The 23,373-nt window shown below is 44.4% G+C and overlaps 1 protein-coding gene across 1 annotated transcript in view; it reads right to left on the minus strand.

Moving 5' to 3' along the window:
- Positions 1-22,082, minus strand: part of SLC4A11 (solute carrier family 4 member 11) — a 134,645-nt gene extending 112,563 nt beyond the window's left edge. Inside the window, exon 1 of the mRNA XM_031588148.2 lies at positions 21,835-22,082. Within this exon, the coding sequence (XP_031444008.1) occupies positions 21,835-21,973 (139 nt within the window). The 5' untranslated portion in view covers positions 21,974-22,082. The remainder of the gene's footprint in view (positions 1-21,834) is intronic.
- Positions 22,083-23,373: the final 1,291 nt, after the last annotated feature.

Here is a 23,373-nt window from a genome sequence, read left to right on the forward strand (position 1 = left end):
CTTTTTTAATTAGCAGAACTCACATGGCAGACCTCAATTTTCTGCATCCATCTTGCAAACCCCCAGGACTTTTGCAATACTTTAATGCTTTTCTCCCAAAGACATACGTTTCATCTGACAGTTCATTTGGATTGAGAGAAATGCCATTGCTAAGAAGATGGAAGGACTGCTACCATGTCTGGGTGCATTGGTTTCCTGAGAACATCCTGCAAGATGTACAACCAGAGCTCATCCCTCTTCTACCTCATGAAGGAGGAAGGCTCTCAGGCAGAGCAAAGCATCCCAAAGCCACCTCAGCACTGCTAGAGGAGATGTGCAAATAGACAAGAGAATAAGGAACACTTTTGGTTTACAGCAGTTCTCAAGCCATGGTGCTGATGCCTTCTCCCTCAAAAGACCAGGGACCAGAAGGAAGTGTCTACTCAAGGAAAAAAATCCCCAAAGTCCAGATGGCTGAGAGTACTGAGGGACAGTTAAGATGGATCAGGATGGTTCTGGTTGGCAAGTTCTTGCTGCCTTTACCTGTGGGATGAACCAGATGTCAGCTACCCAGAGGGAATTTCAGATACCCTGAATCAAGAAGGTTTTAGGGCTGTTGAAGTTGTTTATGCCTCCCATCCACTCTTTTCCACATTGAAAGCAGATATTTCAGTCTATCACACAGTACCATTTATTTTATGAAGTTCTTACAGACCAAACAGGGTGGGTGTTGGCTTTTTTCCTCCATCTCCCTTTCTGTTTTTGCTACTATTTGCATAGAGTAGACAGATTGTATTTTTTTTTTTCCATAAAAAGAGAGCATAAGAAAATCCTATGATAAATTCATTTTTAAGCTGTTATTCACAGATTGGCTCTTAGCTGGACTCCAGAGACAGCTAAACCTTTGTAATGCAGCATGTTTTTATCTGAGGCCAGGCTGCTTATCTGTTAGCCTAAAGTCAGGTCAAGAAGACCTCGCTGCCCTACATCAGAAGTTACTGAGTTAAGAGCTGTTGGATGGCTGTCATCTGGGGAAGAGGTTGCTTCTAGACATTCAAGCAGCAGCTAAGGCTTCAAAAGCCACCAAAGACGATCAGAAGTGAAAAGCTTTTCACTTAACTAGAACTGCAATTAAGCAAGAACCCAACAGTCAAAGCATTGTAAGGGTTACATGCATAGCTGCGTTTCTATATCCAGTCTTTAAAACAGAGCTCGTTAAATACACATTGGAGACTGAATGCCCCACCCCACATCTGCTCCCAGCCACTGGAGCCATTCTATTAGCTGCTCTCCAAATTCATATTTCACGCTACAAGTGGTGGGTTGAACAGTCATCCAAGCAAGCAAATAAACACACATTTCTTCTCCAACACACACAACTACCCGCCTCCATGGATACATATTTAAATACCAAAGCAGCCTGCTCTTTAAGACTCCTCCAAAAACATGTCATTCTCACATTCTCTCATCTGCAAAGCTGGAGAGACCAAGTGACCATGGCACACTCATGACATTTTAATGCTCTCCAGTAAATCTTAATCTGCATGTGAATTTTAAGGTTGGGTCAGAGTTATCCAGGCCTCAGTTCCACCAACTGGCTGTGCAATGCTGCCCCACATCATGCTTCCTGTTATTTCTGATGGAAGACAACAGTCCAGCATCAACACATCAACATCCACCTAGCCATTCATGGGGTGTAGGAGGACGTTTTCTAAGTGAGCCTCAGCAGCCTGCCAACAAGCAGAATGCAGCTGGAATTTGTCTCCCAGTGCAAGCCACAAGACCTCGAGTAGTTTTGCAAACCTTATTCCATTAAAGCACCCCACTTCTGTCCCAAAGGAAGATGCTCACGTGGCACAGACCCCCAGATCTCTAAAGAGATTCTGCTGAACTTGAACTGCACAGCCTCATCAGTGGCATGGACAAAATAGAGAGCACAGACAAGACACTGCAATATTGAGGTCTTGGGTCGTGATGTTCTAAGCACACTCAGGCAAAAATGTTGTTGTAATCTACTGACATTCAAAGGTGAAAACAAAACTGCCCCTACTTCTAAGCACTTGGACTTTAAGAGACTCAGCTGCCATCAGCCTTGTTTCAGGAGTCATGTGCCCATTGGTTCTCATTCCCAAAGATCACTATACCAGTTCTTAAAGCAACTGGTCTACTTCAGGTTCATCATAATTAACCTGTCTCCTAGCTTCTAGGTGAGCTGCATGGGGAGAAACACCAAAAAAAACCAAATTAATTCTATCTAGATAAGTAACCCATCTCTTTTCAAGGAGAACACTGGAACAGAAGAGCTACATTTCAAAGACTGTGAACAATATACAGGAGACCCACAGCACATAGGGGATCCTGCAGAATCTGAACTGGAGGCTGTCTGGTAGAATAGGGGCATCGGGCAAGGACAATTAAACTCCTCTGAGCTTGGGTTGATAGCTGGCCTCAGACATCAGAATTTAGTTTTGCAGGAAAGTGACAACTTACTTACATGTGTCAGCTGAATTCATGTTTTCTACTAACAACAGCTAGAGAAACAGGAGAGGGACTTACAGCATCACAGTGCCCTCAAAGAGATCAGCACTGCAAGTCAATCCCACTTGAGATGGGGAAATCAGTAAGCACCAACATACAGGAATTAGTGCTGAATCTATATGTATGTGTATATGTGTATATATATATTTTAGCTTGCTAAAGGAACCAAAAAGCATTGCATTTTCAAAAAGGGAACAAAAGCAAGCTAACTAGATGTTAGTACCAGCTGTCAAAAAGAGGTTACAACCATGGGAATGAGGAAAAACAAACAAGATCTGTAACTGCTCCCACTCAGGGAGAAAGGAGCTGTCACCCACAGACACAACACTGATGAAACAATGAGGATGCCAATTAGACTAGAACCTTGGTATTTAAAGAAATCCACCCCCTCCTTCTGCCAAAAGGAGATCTGCCAAAGGAAAGGGTTTGTGCTTGTTTAAAAGCATCTTGGGCATAACAAGTAACATCCTCAGGCAGCGAGTCTGCATTTTGGCAATTCTGGTTATAAGCCCTCATCTGCTTGGGGGGAGCACACAGATCAGTGTAGTTACAGCCCTCTCCTGCAGTGCATTTATCCATCTCTGGTACACCATGTACTATTTAATATACCCACATAGAAGTGTCCCAAACAAGAGCTACAGCTGAAAATTACTCAAGAAATAGTCGCATCAATAGAAACCTGCCTCAGGGAATTAGTGCTCATCAGTTCTAGTTTCCTGTGCCTGTACTGGTCTTACTAGGTAACTGTTGCCTAACTACCTACCAGACCCCCCTCTTTTACTATTTTAGGTGCAATGACTCAAAAGCATCACATTCATTTTCAGCTGACCACCAAAACTTCATTTCCTATGAGTTACAGTAGAATGGAGTGTCTGCTCAGTACTTACGAGACAAAGTGTTATTTAAGTGCCATCCTAAAGTAGGAAGAAAAAAGTCATTTTTAGAAAGTCTCAGGTAATTCAGCAGGGAAAACCACTGAAGTTTCTCAAACAGAAAAGTTTTCTCTTCCAATTGCCTTGCCAGAAGAGGTATCTTTAAGATTTTCATCCCCTAACATCAAAGTGATGGGGTGACAATTGGACTTGATGACCTTAACAGTCTTTTCCAACCTTCACAATTCTGTGATTTTAAGATGGAAGTCATATATACATTTAGACAGAACTCAGTAGGGAGCAGTATCATTGCTCGTCATAGTTCCTTAGTCAACCTAAAAGATCCTCATTATAGAAAAAACTTGTCAGAAACAAGTGTTTAATGCACTGTCAGAGCTAACATCACAGAGGTCAGCTTTTTCTAGTGCTCCTCTTCAGCTAATCCTATGCTGCTAACCTTGAATCCAGGAGAAAGCCTCAACTTCAGCACCTAAGCTTGGGGTACTTTGTGTCCCTACTTGTTTTCCCACCACATTCATTACCCCCAATACACAATACCTACATGATGGCACACCCCTTCCCTTTAGAGGACAGAAAGGCTGAATCAACTCAACACTTCAAATGCACTGCTAGCAAAAAGCCTGACCTAAAGGCAGGCTTTTGCACCACAAACACCTCTACTGTCCATCTGAAATACAGATCAGCAAGTGTGCCAAAGGCATCAGCAACACCTGGAGCAGACCTAAGACAGATGCTCATCACTGTGCTTAAAGCCTGCTTGCTCTTGGTCCCTTTTCCCAAATTGATAGGCTTCCTCTAGTTCTACAGCAGCCCTGCAGAGCAGACAGCATCCTCAGCCCAGCCTATTGTGAGGATATCTGAAAAATAAGACTCAGCTGCAGGTCCACGAAGAGCTGGTGGCATAACAGCTTGAGTTTGAACCCCAACAACACTAGATCCAGGCATGTGCTCATCCAGCTCCAGGGCTGTTTTTTTTTAAGCAATCAGGAGAACTGGCTATTTTACTTGTTAATCCCATTGCTTGTTACCATGGAGCTCTGTCGTGAGTTCAGTGCTGATCGCCCACGCCACGCACCAAGGAACATTATCACAAGCAAGACCCTTCAAGGGCTTATCAGGGAGACACTGCCCACCCAAGATGCTAAGAGCAACTTGAGTTTGTCAGCAAATGTAGCTTAATCTTTGAAGACATCAGGTAGAAGGGCACAAAGAGGGGAAGGCAAACTTTGCTCATCTGTGTTTTGCTTCCATGTTCATCCTAGGCTGCATAATAAAGACCAACAGCCCTAAAGGCTCAGTCCATCTATGAGTGAACGTGTATGAGATGATGCACTTGCAAGAGGCAGGGCTCCACTTCAACACTGCTGTTGTATACAATAGCACAGTCAGTACACCCACACACTCATGAACACCATCACCATGCAGGCTCCCCAAGAAGTGGCCATGGCACTGAGGCTGCTGGAGCTCAAGAAGCATTTGGACAACACATATGGTCACATTTTTGGGTGGTCCAGTACGGAGCCAGGAGCTGGACTCTGTGATCCTCACGGATCCCTTTTATCTCAGGATATTCTATGATTCTATATGCCAAGAACCAAAATTTCAGGAAGTGATGAGGGACACTTTGATGAGGATGGAAGCAGCCAAAGTGATAGAATCCAAGACCATACAAGATCACTCACTCACAAAATCCCAAGCCTAGCTCTGTTTGCAGCTCCATGCCCTGCTTTCCAGCATAAACCATTGTGTTCTCCTGGGAAAAGCAGTCAGTCACTGCTCAGAAAGGATTACACATCAGCACCTCTGAGTATGGAAACAAGGCAGCAGAAAGTCATCTTTCAGTATCTGCAGGCAGGCTACAAGAATGAAGGGGACAGAGTCTGCTGTAATAGGGAAAGTGGAAATAGTTTCAATTTAAAGGAGGAGAGATTTAGGCTGAATATAAGGAAAAAGGTTGTTTTTTTGTTTGTTTGTTTTTACGAGAAGGATGGTGAGGCAGTGGCACAGGTTGCCCAGAGATGCAGTGGATGCCCCATCCCTGGAGACACTCAAAGTCAGGCTGGATGGAGCTGTAGGTGCCCCTGTTCATTGCACAGCAGTTGGACAAGATAGCCAAGATGGGTGGCCTTTAAAAGGTGCCTTCTAATTCTAAGGTTTCTATGCTTTTATGAAAGCCTTAGCATAGAAGAGAATCCAAGCAGGGATCCCTCGTGCTCCCATAGAGCACTGAAAATCAACAAGAGCAAAAGGGGCTCCCTAGAATCAAAACATCAGATGAGCATCATAACAGCAGGTTGGTTCTACATCCTTCCCTCTTTCCTTCCAGACAAGGGCGTAGCAAGGATCCTTTGAACCACTAAAGTTATTAACATGCTACAGCCCTCATACAATTGCCAAACAGGAAAAATACTCAGAAAGCACACTAAGAAGGAACACACCATGCACCCCTACCCATGGTGGGCAGGCAGCAAAAGCCCCAGAGCCTTATGCACCTCTCCTTCCCCTCAACCCCCCCCCAAAATGAAGGCACGCAGCACTTCCAGCCAACACGAGTGCATGCATTTCAGCCATCGCAGAGCTCATGCACAGATGCCAGATGGACAAAGGTCACTAACCTCTCACAGGAAACATCTCCATCGCAAGGCGCTCACTTTAACGGGTCAGACGAACGCACTGCAAAGCTGACAGTAATAGAGAGGCCAAGGAGCAAGTCTCAAGAACCAGATTCTGGTGTAACACTGATAAAAGCGCATTCAAAACAGTGAAGCCAGCCAAGTCTGGCCTTCCATTTAAAGAACCACTAGATCAACACCAGGCTTATTCCTTAAGATACAGACAGTAGGAGATGAAGTTTTTAAGAAGCTGTTGAATCACACCCATTCTTAAAAATAAATCAACTGTTAAAAGACACGCAGCTCTAGAGATACGTATTCCTCATTGTCCTAATTACAAAGTTGGCTGAAAGCAGCCCTTTGAAAAAAAAAAATGAAACATGGCTGTTGTCATGCTGTTTCAGCAGGGTGGTGTGTCAGAGGAAGTTCTCCAGCAGACAATGTTCTTTCAGGGTCTGATTGTATATCTAAGGGAGGGCCACATGGCCCATGACCCCTGAAATGCATCCATTAAAGAAAATAGACTCGCAAGCACACAATCACTTCCATTTGTCTTTTGTGCTATTGTGGTAGATTCAAGAATACTGGGCTATTTAAACAGGAATTATGTGGGGTCTGTGGAGGTCTGTGCAAGAGTGTGGCAAGTCTGAATTCAATCCATCAGGTTCTCAAGGGAATTCAGCAGGGCTTGATTTTTTTTTTTTTAAAGAGAGACTTTTTTTAAAGAGATAATATTCCTTCCAAGACTGCATCTTTTGACAATATTATTAAGGCTGCCTAACCCTTCCCAGTACTGTTTTCAGTTGCTTATAAATTCACCAAGTCCCGGCTGTTCAAGATAGGGCTCTGCATGCTAGCCGGCTCAGCCTCAGGCAGAGTTGTTTTGGAACATGTGCATTCAACTGCTTCTCAGAAAGCAGCATGGGAATAAACACATTGTTTTGTTCAATTTCTGGTGACTTTTTTTTGAAAAGCCTCGGACCCATGATTTAGAACTGGGACTTTAATGAGCAGGGGCTAGCTTTTTGTGTCAAATTTAATTTTTGTCATCGCTGAAAGTCTAGGCAAATTATAAGCCTTCTGAGGGGAGCAGAAAAAGCAGCTAAATTGCATATGCTCAACAACCCTTAGACTTTAGGATTTAAGACTCGAGGGTTTGGGCTCTGATGAGCAAAATTGGAAGCAGGTATGGGGCAGATGGGAGGTAATGAGGAGCTGGAGATGATTACCAGCTGTCAGCAGTGGGAGATCTACTAAGAGGATCAGTGACCATAGAAGATTCAAAACCCAGGTTTGAGGTCAGTAGGCTTTGCAGATTGGGAAGACCGAAGGTTTGTAAGAAGATGTTGGTCCTGACATAGCAAGAGATCATCTACAGGCTCTACCACTGGATATGCATCTGTCTTGAGGGAACCCCATTTCACTTCTTTTTCCAACATGAAATCATTGGAGTTGGGACCCTTAAAGGTTACCTTGCCCAGCGCCCATGCAGTGAACAGCAATACCCACACATCAGGTGCTCACATCCCCATCCAGTCTGACCTTGAGTGTCCCCAGGGATGGGGCATCCACCACCTCCCTGGGCAACCCGTGCAGGTGCCTCACTGCCCTTATTGTAGAACCTCTTCCTTAAATCAGCTTAAGTCTCCCCTCTTCTTGTCCATTTCCTCTTGTTCTATCACAACAGAGGCTATAAAGAGCCTGTCTCCTCCTTCCTTAAAGCACCCTCTCCCTTTAGATACTGAAAGGCAATGCCAAACTATGCTTTCACCACTAGATGTTTAAAACAGCCCAACTGTAGAAGCCACATGCAACTGGAGGTCTTCATGTGAAGGTACCAAAATCTGCCCAGTATGTCTGGAAATGCAAACCTGCTGATGGAGGCCATGGAGAAACACTTTCACAGCAGCAAGCAGGAATTGGCTTCTCCAAGTTTTCTTATTTTAAATGAAAGAATATAAACCAGTCTTTAATTATTCAACAATAAACCAGACAGCATTAGTTCCATTATTTTGTGTTTTAGAGTGCAGCATTCTGTGGCCTGTGTTTTTCTTTTTTTTGTTTTAAACAGTTTGGCACAAGGGGTTGTCTTGGTCATTACGCTCAAGGGAAGCTGATCTGAAACAGCAGCGTCTGCTGAACCTTATTTAACATTTGTATAACCTTGTATCTGAGCATTCAGCTGCTATTCCCTATGCTTTGCAACAGAAGTGAAAAGCAGGAGCTATGGGCAGATCCTCCTCATCAAGTCAACCACAGGTGGTGGTGTTATCATTATAGAGATCTCACACTAATGAGGGCTCTACGTAGTACCTAAAGCCTGAACTCTGCTGTACAAGAGCCATGTAGGGTGCAAAGGTTATTAATACAGCTACAGGCCTGTCCAAATGAGGTCTCCAGCACTTGGAGGAAGGATGCCTCCAACTGTGAGACTCCATGCTTAAAATGAAATGCACTGACAGGAGCCAATGCAACAGCAAAGACGTAGCTACTGCATCCAAGAGCTCCACCATTTGTTGGTGAAAGACATGCATGCCTACTTCTAATCCATGCCATATCAGCATTTAAAGCAGAAAACCTTGCCCTGATGAGGAGTAGCACACCACCTCTTCCTGTAGAGCCTCAGTGCGTTCAGCCTCTCTCCTGAGCTGGAGATGAAGAATTTCAACAAATGCTTTAAAATTTGAAGTGTAAACAACTTGAAGTGCACACGATGCAAATGTAACCTCAGTTCTGATCCCGTAGATCTTTCTTCCCCCTCCATCAGCCCACGCTCTTAAGGCCAATTTTATATGCTTTTATCTTGTTTTCTAACCCCTGCCAGCTTTCCATCCACACACTTCTGTGGCTTCTCATACCTTATCCAGGGGACAATAAAAGCATATGATAGCATCTGAAAGCAAGGCAGAAATGGATCTTTTACGCTGCATTATTGAATTAACAGACTGCAGAAAGGTAATGAAGACTCAGTAGAATGGGAGTCTACCCCTGTTTTGCCCCTTCCAGTTCAGTTTCACCATTTGCAAGTTCACAGAATTTGGTGTCATTTTACTGAGACTTTAAGAGCCGGTTTACAATGAGATTGCTTGCCTAAAGGAGGATTTTGGATCCCCAAACCAGGCAGAGCCCTCGTTAGCAATTCTATAGCCCTGTGCTTTAAGTACAGTAGAGGTTAGAATAATCATCCTACAGATTTCTGCCATTTAGGGGGAGGTCTTAGCTAATACCCAGTGGTGAGAAAACTTTGATCTTGAAGAGCCCATCACTTTGGGCACAACGAGTCTCTTTTAAAACCTGCCTTGTAAATATGAAGTCTGTAAGCCCAGCAGAAAGGCAGAGGACACCCTATGAATCTGATGATGCTGATACAGGCACACTGCATCTAGCTAAAATGATAATGTCTTGGTTTTCCAATCACTGAAAGTAGAAGGGGGTACTACTTTCGCTCCATAGGCATTTTTTGCCCAGGAGATACCAAAAATTTTATATCAGCTTCTGTTTCTAAAACAATCCCAATCCTATCCTTGAGGGAAGTGTCACAATTAGAAGGCTGATGGTGAAGAACTAAGCTTTAAGGAGTATAGGGGTTCTGTGTTCACCAATTTTCTTTTCCCATTTTAAGCATGGGTCAAGTTTAAGTGCTGCCCAGATCCAGTACAAAGATTTGAGCTGGAAGGGATCCTTAAAGACCATCTAAGTCCAACTGCCCTGCAATGAACATGGACACCTACAACCCTACATCCACCCCTCAGCCTCATGAGTATCACTGCATCTCACTACCAGCTTTTCCTTACTGTAAAGGAAACGAGCTGGAAGCTCCTTTCCCTCCAATTGTGTTTTGTTTAACACCATCTTATTAACAGATTTATCTTATTAACAGAGATCTAGCTGCAGTGGTTTATGAATAGACTTGCTAAACCACACCATCGCTTCCTCTGTGCTCATGCAGTAAGTTCCTAAGCATGCATTGTCTTGCAGGGCAGACAGATGCAAAGCTCTTCCTTTGCTTCCCTGTTTCTTAGAAGTGCACTGTCATCTACCCTAATTATAGGAAGTTCTCAGTCTTGAGAACAACCTCACCCATTTCCAGTTTTTCTTACAAACTGATACTACCCTATCAAAACTGAGAACTGTTTGACATCATTCTCAGTGGAAGGTTCAGCTCCCAGCCCAGCCTTGTGTCTCTCATGTTTTTACGTGTACTTGTGTGCACAGAGAAAGGCTTTGCCATAGAATAACATGGAAGGGACCTCAAAGATGGTTCAGTTCCAGCTCCAGCCAGCCTTATCAAACTTGGTGAGTCTCTTAGGCTTATCGACCTACACTCAGGTCTCAAAAGATTTTGATGTACCCTATTTTCATGAAACAAGGACATGGAGCCCACCAAAATACCCTTCTCCCAGCAGGCTGCAGGATGCTATCTGCTTGGTACACATGCTTCAGTATCAGAAACTAAAGTTCATGGAGGATCCCCATTTTAACTTTCAGTCCACCTCAACTGTGTTATACTGCAAACTTTGCTATGCAGTCACATACCATCCTTAAACAGGAAGCATACTAGCAAAGGGAAAAAGGTCCAACTGAATAGTATTAAGAACTTTACTTTGTTTAATTGCTATCTAGCCAAGGTTTCCTCCAGCAAGCATCTAAGATCACACTACAGTGTGTTGAGGTGAGCTAGTCAAAGGTGAAGAATATAAGTCAGAATCTAAGTCAGGAAGTACTGCAATATTTGAGACTAATGACATGGAGAAGAGCAGCTCTGAGAAACAGAATAAAATCAAGTGACTGAATTAACCCTGGGATCAAAATCAAGCAAAAACCCTATGTATGGATTCCTTAGTATCCAGTACAGTGCAAGAAACCTCCTTCAGCATGAATGCTACTTGACTATCTCCCTCCCTGCACCTCATTTTAAGCCCTGAAAGAGGCTTAACATCTTCAAAAACCAGTCAAATTTGGCTGTAGCTGACTGGGAGAAGGACACATGTGGCACCATTACATAAAACCTGGCTAATCTAAGAGCACAACCTACCCTGTGACCCTGCTGGCCCTCCTCTGAACCCATCCAGCAGTTCTATGTCTTCCTTGTGATGGCGGCCAAAGATTCACAAACCCGCAGCCCCTAACATTAATCCAAGGATCATTTTGCACTGGTAAGCACTTGAAGACACTGGTGTACATTTGAGAAGATGCATGGAGGTTGTGACTGTTTACACGTCAAAACCTTACTGCAGGTCAATACTATCATCAACACCAGCAGACACCAACACACCAAGATGCGTTGGCAGTTGGGATTGGTGGGATTGGTATGTTCCATCACCTCTGCTTGCTAGATACTACCTCAGACCCATTTCTTGGAATAGAACAGAAAAAAAAACATCAACAATGGACAGCAAAAGGAAAAGCCAGGACTGTAGAATGTTACAGAAAAACCATCAGGAGAAATCAGGAACAGCTTTGTGCATTAGAGTCTGTGATCTGCAAGGACAGAACTACTCCAACTACACAGGCTAGAAGATAAGACAAGCGCTCTCTTCACTTTTGGCTGCCCAGGGTGATTTTGCAAGACAACACAGACCTAGTTTTTGCTAGCTTCAGCTGGCATATACCCTTCTCCAACTGTTTTGGTCTATAAACCACATTCCTCAACATGCACTAAGCCACGACAGACCCATGTTGAGCCACTAGAGAACTGAATATAGGCATATATGTTAATGCCTGAACCTCTCCTGTCAAAGATGAGCTACACCTGGAGAAAGAAGCCTGAATAAGCACAGACAACCTTAAGGTGTCCTTTTTCGTGGGTTCAGACATCCTGTTATTGTCCTAGCATCACTTACATAACGCCATTGCAATCCTAATGAGGTCTCAGACACTTGTACTTGAAAGCAGCCTACATGATGCCAAAGTTACCACCAGATCAGGAAACACAGTTGAGCCAAGGCAAAGCAGCCACATAAATGAACCTGGCCCCATGCACTGGAATCCAGGAAATCACCAGAGGAACCCTCTGCCCTCAGTGCTCATCCGGGTAAAAGCCTTCAACTCAGAAGTCAACAGGCTAATTGCCTGCAGAACCCAAGTGTTTTAGAGTTAAGGTAACAGCTGGTACATAAAAATTTATGCTTTTCAATTATGACTAATCAGAGCTGGTACCAAGGTACAGCTTGCTTGCTGTTAACTTAAACCTTTTGTTTACCATCTTCATGCAAGACAAGAGCATCAGTTCACCTCCCTCACAAGCAAGTGCGTCATACCTCCTAAAGGAGCACAGGAGGAAGCAAATTATTTGAGGAAATGCCAATATTCAAAGCTATAGAAAGCAAAGAATATACGGATGCCAAAGATGCAGGGATCTTATTGTTATTCTTGAAATCATAGAGGATGCCATTAGCTGCTTTCCTGATCCTGGAAAATCCAGAAAAACAACTAAAGCTGTAGGTTTGCTCATGATGGATGAGCTCTCTCAGTGGACACCTCCATTGGCACGAACAAAAAATGGTTGTGTGGAAGTACACTGCCCTCAAGCAACAAAGACCCAAGGCATTGACCTCTAGAAGGCAAACCATTATTATTATCTGTCCTGTGTGGATTTGTAGCAACTTTCATTTTAATTTCAGCACTTTTTCAGCACTGGTAAGACTGTGTCAAGAACGTGTGTCTAGTCCTGAGCTCACCAGCACATACAAGCAGACAGATGAAGTGAAACCTTGAAGAAATGACCAAGGAGGCATCTTGCAGCTGCCTAACAGAAGGCAATATACAAGGCACACAGCAAGGAGACATAGGAAAACAAACACTGACTCTAGAAATGGGCGTTTCAGCTCAACGTTATTTTCCCTAGTGACAGTGGCTGAGCACTGGAACAGGATCTCAGAGGTGGAATAGCCTTCCATCCTCTGATGTACTCAAAGCTCATCAGGACAGAGCTGTTAAAAACCTGCACTGGCTCTAAAGATCACTCAGCTTAGAGAGAGAGGTTGGACTGGAGGCTTCCAGCCCCATTCTAGAATTAAAGCAATGGAAGTCATCTTATCTTTTGCTCAAGAAATTGAAAAAAATCAAGTCCCTTCCCACTCGGTACAGCAGCCACATAGGTCAAGGACAATTCCACTCCAGACTTCTCAATCCTTCACAAATCAACAATAATTAAGCTGTAGGAAACATTTCTTTTGCCATTCTTGCTGCTGGTGAGTCATGCCACTGAAGGAAACCAAACAGCTAATCTTCCAAAGGGATCATTTTAAAAAAAAAAACACAACAGGCTTGAAAGTTTACCTGGACTGACCTCAAGGCAGGTATTTTTATGCAGAACAAGGCCACAAAGAATGTTGCCTAAGGGTTTTTGACTTTCAGTTGCAAGATGGTCAAAGAGAAGACCTCACAAACTTGCTCCCTTGGCATCAACATTGCAAGAAAGCTGTCCTGGGGGTGGGTAGTGACAATGGAATGAGAGAACTGTGTGTGTTTTCTTCATCAGTCTCTGAATCAGGCAAACTGTTGCTGGTGCAAAGGTCTGCTTCTGCAAAGCCTTCCACAGCCTTCAGCACAGCCCTCCTGCCCTTTCTCTTCAGAGAGCTGCAAACAAAGCAGCTTGCGTTCACCTTCCCATAGCAGCTCCTCTGCTCTGAGCGCTCAGACTTGGAGCCAGTGGCCTTTCTGACAGCTGCAGATCACAAGCATTCTTCATAAAACTCAAGTTTCTAAACATAGCCAAAATCAAAGACCAGCCTGGCTTCCCTGCCAAGAGATTGCTATCAGAGAGAGACATAGCACAATCCTCCAAGACAGCAAGGGGAAGAAAACCCAGTCCACTTACAGAGAACATGTCAAGGTTGTGGCTTTTTTTTTTTTAAATCTATTTTTGCACTCTGAGTTGCAAACTTTCCATCTACATGTTGCATTACAAGATGCAAGTCTCCAGCAAGCAACAGGGACAGTGGAGAAATGCATTTGCTTTCCTGGGTCTTGTCATCCTCAATAGGAACGTGACACTGTTTCTGCTTAGGATAATAAATTTTAGGGAGAGGTGAGCACTGTTCAATGAGGAAACAGATTTTAAGCAGTGGCATTTTCTCAGCTGATCAGCTCAATTTGAGATGGGTCATGCAAACAAATCAGAGCACATTCCCTTGCTGTACTGCACTCACCAAAAGGAATCTCCCACTTTCTCACTGCTACTGTGACCACATTTTTGCACCAAGAGCCCTCAGCCTCACCTCAAGGCAAGAAAATTAAAGTAGAGCCCCAAGCAAAATATCTTTCAAAGCAAGAGCTACACACAAGAGCTACACACAACCTCATGCTTTCCACTGAACCACCTCTTCCTGTGACCTCCATATCATTGAGCCCCTACAAGATGGGGAACACAACGAGTTCGAGAGCTGTGGACAAGGTAAGAGCACCATCCAACCTCAGACAAAAAAAAAAAAGTCAGTGGAGTTTCCTGCAGCCTTCTGAGGCAAGAGATGAACAAGAAATGAACTGACTTCTGGAGATGTGCATGGTCGCACTGGGAGTGTCACAACTGCAGATCAAAGATAACAAACAGCCACACAATTAGGGGCTGCTGTAAACACAGACATGAAACAGAAAAGTGTTAACCAAGGCTAGACTGTGGCTTGCTTGCTGTCCTGGAGCCACACTCAACTGGTCTCCTGGGCATTGGTTCAGAGCTTGCAGTTTGCAAGCTAGATGCCAGTGAGAGCAGCTAGCTGGGACATGCTGTAGGGTTTCTGGAGCCTACCTATCTGATCTTATCACCTACAGGCATCAGGAAACAGGCTCCACAGCCAGATGAAGCATTAAACACACCAGCTTGGTCCCTCCTCTAGGTGGGAATGGAACCAAGAGATATTTACCCACTGCCATGCAAGCTCTTTCTATCAGATTGCATCTGCAGCAAGACTGGGAGCCATTCAGGAGCGAGGCTTCTTTCAGGCTCCAGTATCACATGTCCTGGTGTGATCACCCATCCTTCAGACAAGATGGGAATTGTGAAACAGTGGTTCTGTTGTCAACAGATGCCTGTTCTCATTTCAACGTGACCTCACCACATCCAAATGGGGATCAGATTCTATCTTCAGACTCGCCACGACTGCACATCGCTCTCCTGGCGAGGGCTGGGGTGCTGCCAGCACCGCCCATCTCCAGCCTTCCTCTGTGCACTGCAGAGATAGGAGACTGTCTCCAGCTATTTGAGAGGCTGCTGAGCAGATATTCTCTGAACCAAGTCAGCCCAACCCAAATCAAGTTTAGATCTGCACTATGCAGCAAGCAGTCATGCAGACAAAGCTGCGCCCCGACTGCTCCATCCCTGAGTGCTGTTGCTGTCTCTTCTAAGCATAGGTCTCTGCAAAATGCAGTATTTTCTGAAAGTTTTTTTTTTTTTTTTTTTTGAAGTCTGGCCCTTAATTTTAACTACAGCAGTACAGATGGTCCTCAGAACAATAAAACTTCATCTGTTTTAGAAGCTACTTGTTGAGGTTGACTTCGCCTTTCCCACATAGGGCAAAGCTGATGTCATCACCTGTAACATTCCATCAGAGCAATCACTGGAGATGAGAAGAGGTTCCCCTGCAAGTCACATTCAGTGCAGTTATCCAACAGAGGAGCAAATCAAAACCATAAGAAAACCAGGTTTTGCCCAGCAAGACTTCTCAAGCAACAATGCTTCAGCAGCCCAGAGCACGAGAGCAAGATGACAGCAGCTGCACTAACCAAAAACATCCCAGACACCTTGGAGGTCATTACATTTTCTTAGGATACAGACACATGCACAGTTTCACAATCATTAAGAAATAAAATAGTGTTTCCCTTAATTAAGTCATCACCCTGCCTTTCTTGCTTCATAGCTGCTCCTTTTAGATGATGTTTCACATGACTGAGCAAAGCAAAGGTGTAATATTGCTCCCACAAGGTCCACTGCCCTCAACTAAAAGGAAAGCATCGCTGAAATCTGGAAACAAAAAAAATGTATAATATATAAAAGGTAATATAACAAAGATTTATATAAATATTAAATTATCTCCCAGCTACCTAAGAAGCCAAGAGGAGCAAGTAGACCAAAACAAGTCCACTACCTGCTAGGCATACATGCCAACAGCTCACAGAAGGAATGGGAGAGGCAAGGTCAGGAGCTGCGTCCATACATCTCTCATGCAGCATTTGAGTTGGAAGGGACCCTTAAAGGCCACCTGATCCAACTCCCCTGCAATGAATGGGGACACTCACAGTGCTCAAAGCTCCCATCCAGCCTGACCTTGGGTGTCTCCATGGGGCATCCACCACCTCACCAGGCAACTTTTGCCAGTGCCTCACTGCCCTTTTCGTAAAGAACTTCCTTGTACCCAATCTGAATCTGCCCTCTCTTAGGTTGAAACCATTTCCCAAGTCTTATCAAACATCCTTTGCACCCATCCTCTAACCCATGGCCTTGGCCAACTGTACTTGGCAGTACTGATACCATTTGCAAACCACAAGCTCCCACCCCATTTGACTACACTAATTGCAATTCCATAAAACCGTGGAAAAGAAATCAGCATATCTTTTAGTTTTAAAGTAGAAATGCTTGCTGTATTCCACAGTATTAAGACTTCAGCCACTGTTGACGTGAATCAACAGCAGCAACAGAGAAAACAAAGCTGAGAAGCACATGTTTTTCAGCCCTCTCAGATTCAACAACTGCTCTCAGTTTACATAGCAATTATTCAAATTTCATTTGTCACACTGAAAAGCAACAAGAAAAGGAACAAGCTGGGTGCCTGCTCTCCATGCTAGGTGCAGACCAGCTTTCCCCAGGAGCCTTCCCATCAGGATATGTAGCTCAGCTGGCTCCAAAATCCAATTTCAGAACAATTTCAATATGCTGTGTTGCCATATAATCCACGCAGCATCATTAAGAAGAAGGCACGAGTTAATTTTCTTTTTAAGTTTGGAATATATTTTCCTACTTGATGAGTTTTGATATGGTGCTTAGTGGGGAACCAGCAATAAGTCGTGTGCTGGGTGAGAGATCTGGTGGTTTTGTACAGCATCTCTCAAGGCAGATGTTAAACAGGAAGTGTTTATTGACTTTATGCTCACTTCATAAAACATTTACATGGCTAAGAGGAGAAAAAAGAGCTCCCAACCAGTCAGCCTGCATTTCACTTCTAACAATGATGAGTTTATGCATTGTTCCAGCATACAAGTGGTAGCAAACACTAGGCAATCTGAGCTATAAAGCTGCAATAGGCTCCTGGAGAAATCAAAACAGAGCTGTCCCATCAGGACTATCTATTACTGAGGTGCTACAGTGGCTATCTGCAGTTCTCTCCTTTTGATAACTTAAATCAGTATAGGAAAAGTCACCAGGCAAAGCTTTCCCTTTCTTCTGTCTTGCAACACAACCTGGAAGGCGATCAGAGCTGGCTGTCAGCAACACCCTCAACTGGCAAAGGTTGGATCCTCAACAGCATTCACCAGTGAGAAATCACCATCAGGATATTGAAGTTAGAACCATAGAATGGTTGGGTTGGAAGGGACCTTGAAGTCCATCAAGACTCAGCCATAGGCTGGTTGCACCCCCCTATCAGATCAGGCTGCCCAAGGTTGCACCCATGGCCCTGGACATTTCCAAGGATTGGCCACCCATAGCTGCTCTGGATGGCCCATGCCAGGGCTTCACCATCTTCTCAGTGCAGAGTTTCCCCCAGCACTTAAGTTCCACAACTTTCAGCCTTCCTGTTTCATCCATTCTCAGTGCACCCAATACTGAAGATGGGAAAGAAGAAAAATTATCCTTCATCCTCTTTGACTCAAAAATACGGACGCAGCAACCCCACGCTGTGAGCCATAGCAATTAGTTTTCATTACAAATTATTAGCATATTGTTGCGTTTTAAAGAAGATACCATGAAACCAATTGTGAATACAGAAGGCCTGGCCAGGTAATTTCTTAATTTCACAAAGGAGATATTCCTTACTGGCATCAAGCTGAGCTACCCGCTCCCAGACTGGCAAGGAAGCGTGGAAATACCCAGATCTAATTGCAGGCATTTCCCATGAAATACATCATTCTAGGAAATACTTCAAATGCTCTTGCCTACCACATGAATCACATCCCTACCTCCTTCTGAGGTTGCTGACAGATGCCACATATCAGATCCCTCTTTGTTTCAATTAAATTAAGCAACAATCCTGATTCGATTAGCATGAGGAAGTCGGCAATCAAGATGTTCTCACAGCAGGAGCAGCAGATCCTGACCAGTCCTTCAGCTAACTGCCTTAGACACACATGGTCTTGCCACTGGAAGAGCAAGGAAGCACAAGTACCGCCTGCAGGAGGAGAGCTGCCATCCACAGACATGTGCTGCGCATGCTGAGAAGGGATGTTGAGGGCTGAATACCTATAGGCTATTTTAGATTGGTCTTACAGGCACCACTCGTAGCCACCATGTGTTATTAATATACCCCTTGCCTGGATGGATGCAGCCACAAGCCCTAACACACCCATGTCAACATGGATTACGTTTTTAAAAACGCATTCATTTCTTTAAAACCCAGTGCAGATTTCTTCATTTTGTTCTATTCATTAGCTGCGGATTGTTAAGGAAACGCTCCTATAGTCAAATGGAGATTAAAAAAAAGCATTGCGTGACATCTGGAGGCTTTGGCCTCAGTTCCGTTTATGGGAATGGCTGATGTCATTTCTTTTTCCTGGGAACATACATCCATTTGTTCCAACTGCACTGAATTTTTCAGAAGGAGCCACACAAAGATCAGATGGCCCCAGACACAAGAATGACTCAGGCCCTCACCAGGGCTTAGGGTAGACATGCAAAGGGCTCTCTCCAAGCCTCAGTAGACTCTTGGAGTTGCCCTACCCATAGCATTTACATGGCAGATCCAATTCCCAACAGCACACATCATCTCATCTGCAACACCAGGTGTGGCTGGAGGCTTCTACACCCACATCACTCTTCTACATGCACTGAGTCCATCTCTACTCAGTACACTGGCAGAGGTGAGCAGGTGCCAGTTGCAACAACCTATGACACAGCAACCTTCCTTCCAAGAAAACCAACCAAAAGAAAACCAACATGAGCGAAGGCAACTGGACTCATTTCTCTTAGTAATGACCTTAGTATGTGGCTTGTTTTTCCTTCAAAAACCACCTCTCTATGATCTCATGATCATGTCATCCTCCATCTTGACCCAGATAAACCCCAGAATGAGATCCAGAACCTCAGGGTCTCCTGCATTCACATGTTTTGTGTGACTATATCAGCATGACACTTATCTCAACTCCTGCCATAAGCAGGCAGCTTGGGTAATTACATTACACATTACCTCACCTGCTTTTCACCGTGTTCTCTCCTGGGAGAGCAAAACCTGAAGAGTCAGTTCTACATCAATACCAGCAAGTTACAGGACTGGAGAAGGTCTTGACCTCAGTTCTCCCTGAGCAAGGCTTTAGCCAAGTCAGCTGCACAAGCATTTGCACGAAGTAGGAACTTTTGGCAGGTGCTGCTCATCATCTAAGGCACCAACGAGGAGCAGCGTTTGGGATTCAGCCCTGGGATGAAGTTCAGGTTGCACAGCAATGCAGATTAGGGGTCTCACAGCTCCCACTCATAGTTCTGCCATAGGGAGGATGTGAATGGGAAAGAAACCAAGGAACCAGCTCTGACTTCCCCTCTTTGCTGTGAAGTTTCACAGAAAGCTTTAGCCTTGGAGATTAAGGATTTTTCTTAATGGATATAAAAGCACAAATGCTTTCGAGACATTTACTTCTGTCAAATACAGTTAAGACTGGTCAGTGGGTTAAGCATCAGAGCATGTGGAGTGTGTTTTTCAGAGCAAACAGGACTGGCACGCTCAGACCAAACAGATGATGCACAAGCCTTATCCCATTGGGTAGGCAAGGGTTATTTTAAGATTCAACATTCAACTCCTCTTGAAAAATAATCAAGAACCACCACCAGCATCACCAAAAAACTGCCCCAAAAATATAACTACACTTTGAGTCCTTTGAGAAAAAAAAACACAATTTTGAATGGCCTTCCTGCCTTCTCAGGAAGAGGAGTCCAGCAGGACACACTTCATTAGAAGATTCCCAACCACCACTTCTCCAAAAGGGGTTTTCCTGTAACAACTAATTAATTTATGAAAGAAATCTCTGCCCTGCTTCCCAGAGCCTCTCCTAGGGATTCCCATGTGACTCTCACCCACCACTTGATCTGTGGGGACAGCACATGGCATCACAGGAGACATTCATCACAGGGAACATCCCTTGCATGAGATAACAGGGGCCAGTGGCTTTTGAACCACAACTCTCATTCACCGCAGGGCAGGAGATGAGTTAATATTCTAGGTCAGTGCCATATCTCACAGCTATTCAGTAAATTGGGTTATTGCTTTGAAGATTAAACTGTAGGGATGTTCAGTTTCACATTTTCTCCCAGGGCTGCACAGAGAAGATTTACAGTTCCTGGGAGGAGAAGGACAACCAGCCGCTCTGCAGCCTTTCCCCAGCAAGAACAGGGGACCCCAGAACAGCTTAAGGGTCACATTTCACAGCAGCAGTCCTCAAATCAAGTTCTGAGCAGCAGAAAGAGGAAGATATCTTGCCATGAGAGCTAAGCACAGGGCAAAGCCCATTGCTAATCCAGCTCCGTAACCAAGACAGCAGCACCTCACCCCTTGGTGGGAGGATAGTTACAGTACAACTACACCACACAGGAAAACATCATGTCAGCAAAACACCTCAGAAGAGATATTTCCCACCCAAAAGGCTGCTTTTGCTTCCTCACAGCATCAGTAGCCTCAGCAGTTGGAGGAGATTTTCTTCCATATCTCATTTCCTGCCCAGGAATATTTTCTTCTTCAGCTCTTCACATGACTCTAGTTCAGACTTAGTGCCTTGGTTGCAAATGGATCAGACATTCAATTTCCTCCATATCTCTTACACACAAATTTCCACATCCCTCCCCTTCAGGAATCAATTTGACCCACTGAGGTCTATCCAGATGGAACAGCAAACACAAGAAGACCATCACCTCTATGGCAACTAGAGAAGCATTCCCATCGCCCCAACAGCATCCATTCAAAGCCAGATGGAACATGCACGGCCCAAAGGCTGCTGTGCAAAGTGGATGAAGGAATGGTGCACATGGGCTGACCCCACACTTCCTTCACCTGCCACACGTCCCCAAGTAGATGATGGATTTGGTTGCCCAACGCAACATTACATAGCCCACAGCTTTGCCCAAGCACTCACGGCTCCCTGCAGTTTATTTACCCCCTTGCAGCTCAGGAATTGTTAGAAATAAAGTCTGCACTTCTCCAGAGCAGCAAAATCTCACAGCAGTAACTCATTCAGATTATACATTACTCTGCTCGTGAGCTTGGCATTACCACAAGAGGCACAAGGAGCTTCTGTGAACAACAGCAAGGAAATTTCTTTCCCACATCTATTTGCAAGAGCTGCTGCTCCTCTTAAAGATGGCACTGTCTTAAGAAGAATTACAACCTTAGCTTTCCCACTATCCAAGCTGGGGTTTATATCTTCTACTATCTAGAACTCATGATGTAAATGATCGGCTATTTTCATTAAAAAATAAAGTAAATAAACGTCAGCTTCACAACAGAAGACTTTTCATACTGTCCCCCCTCTTAACCCAGATCTCAGATAGCTTTCTGTTTTACTTGCTTTTCTCCATACAAAACCATATTACTCTCTCTATAACATACACTGGCTCACTTCACTTCAATCATCCTCCCTAAAACATAAAGAGAAAGCAGAAAAACACAAAGCTCATGACTTACCAGCCTGAATAGCAAGTACGTCCTCATTATCTGGAGCCTTCTTTGACTCATCTTTCATCTTCCCAGGATGCAGGGGATGGAGGGCACCACTCTGCCCTTCTCCCTCCTTATTGTTGGCTCTTACAGGAGTTAGCTCCATTCATCACCCCTACCACAAGCCCTAAAGGAGCAGCTCCTCTCCAGCCCAGGAACAAAAAAGAGGGCACCCCAGGGGGAAACCAGGTCCTCTAATGAAGCTGAGAAGGAAACCAACCTCCCCACCCACCCCAGCCTTAACCCTCAGATGTTTCCTATAAGCTCGTTTGCACTTTGGGGGCTCTCCTCAGCTTGCTGGGTTAAAGCCCTAGGGTCCATCAGCCAAGGTCTGATCCATTTGGGGACTCCTATGCTGCTGTTCTGGTGTTTTAGATACTTCTTCTCCCTAACTGGGACAATACATCAATGAGAGGTGGTTATAGATGTGCAATTTGGTCACCTGCTCATGGCAGGAACAGTTGTGAAGGTTTAACTGTTGCTTTCTAGAATCCTTCAGAGGCTTGAAGGCATACTTGGTGCTGGGGCTGCACAGGTGATGCTGGGCAGCCTGATGGGGAACCTGGCTCAGCTGGGGAAATTGGTTGCCTCTTAGGTAGGAAAGGGCACATCCTAGAGAATGGTGAAAGCTGTTGTAACAGGCAAGCACGGTGCTAATCTTGCTTTTGATTCTCATTTGTTCCCCTGCTTTCTTACTGCTGTGCTCCAGGTGTGCTTTTATGGGCAGTAATTAGGCTTCCTGACACAATCCTGCATTTCTGATAGTTCTTCAAAGTAATGACTTGTCCTGGTGGTAGAGCACTTTGCTTTATATTTCATGTTACATTACTAGGGTCCTGATAACAAAGGTAGGAAGGTGTCTTTGGGGAGGAAAAAAAACACAAATAAATTACCAGCTAGCTGGTATTATGAGATTCCATATCTTAGGTAGATTTGAGGCTTTAACTCAAACTCCTGAGGAAGGAAAAAATATGTATGTTTGAGCACATAAACAAATGACAGTAGGTGATACTTAATTTTGTTCTTTTGTGTTTGATCCCTAGAAGTGCTCAAGGCCAGGCTGGATGGGGCCATGGGCAGCCTGATCTGGTGGGGGGCACCCAGCCCATGGCATGGGGTTGGGGGGCTTTTAGGTCCCTTCCAGCCATAACCATTCTATGATCACTTCTTCCATACTGAGAGTCTGAAGAAAAAAAAAAAAAGTGAAAAACATCTTTAGATTAGCAAAGCTATGAGCTTTATCACAGCAGTAATTTTATTCTGTCTTTTCATTCTGATCTATTCAGTAACAGCTATCAGTGCTTTTCCTCTTGCTGGAGCCTTTCTCTAGACATCTCACTTGCTAGGCATTGTGCCCTGACTCTAAACTTTCAGATATTAGGAAAAACTTATCCAAAAGTATAATCAGGCACTGGCACAGCTGCCCAGGGAGGTGGTAGGATCATCATCCCTGGAGGTGTTCCAGAACCATGGAGATGTGGCACGGAGGGATGTGGTTTAGTGGGG

The sequence above is a fragment of the Phasianus colchicus genome, chromosome 4 (assembly GCF_987193195.1).
Source record: "Phasianus colchicus chromosome 4, bPhaCol1.hap1.1, whole genome shotgun sequence".
Taxonomy (NCBI): domain Eukaryota; kingdom Metazoa; phylum Chordata; class Aves; order Galliformes; family Phasianidae; genus Phasianus; species Phasianus colchicus.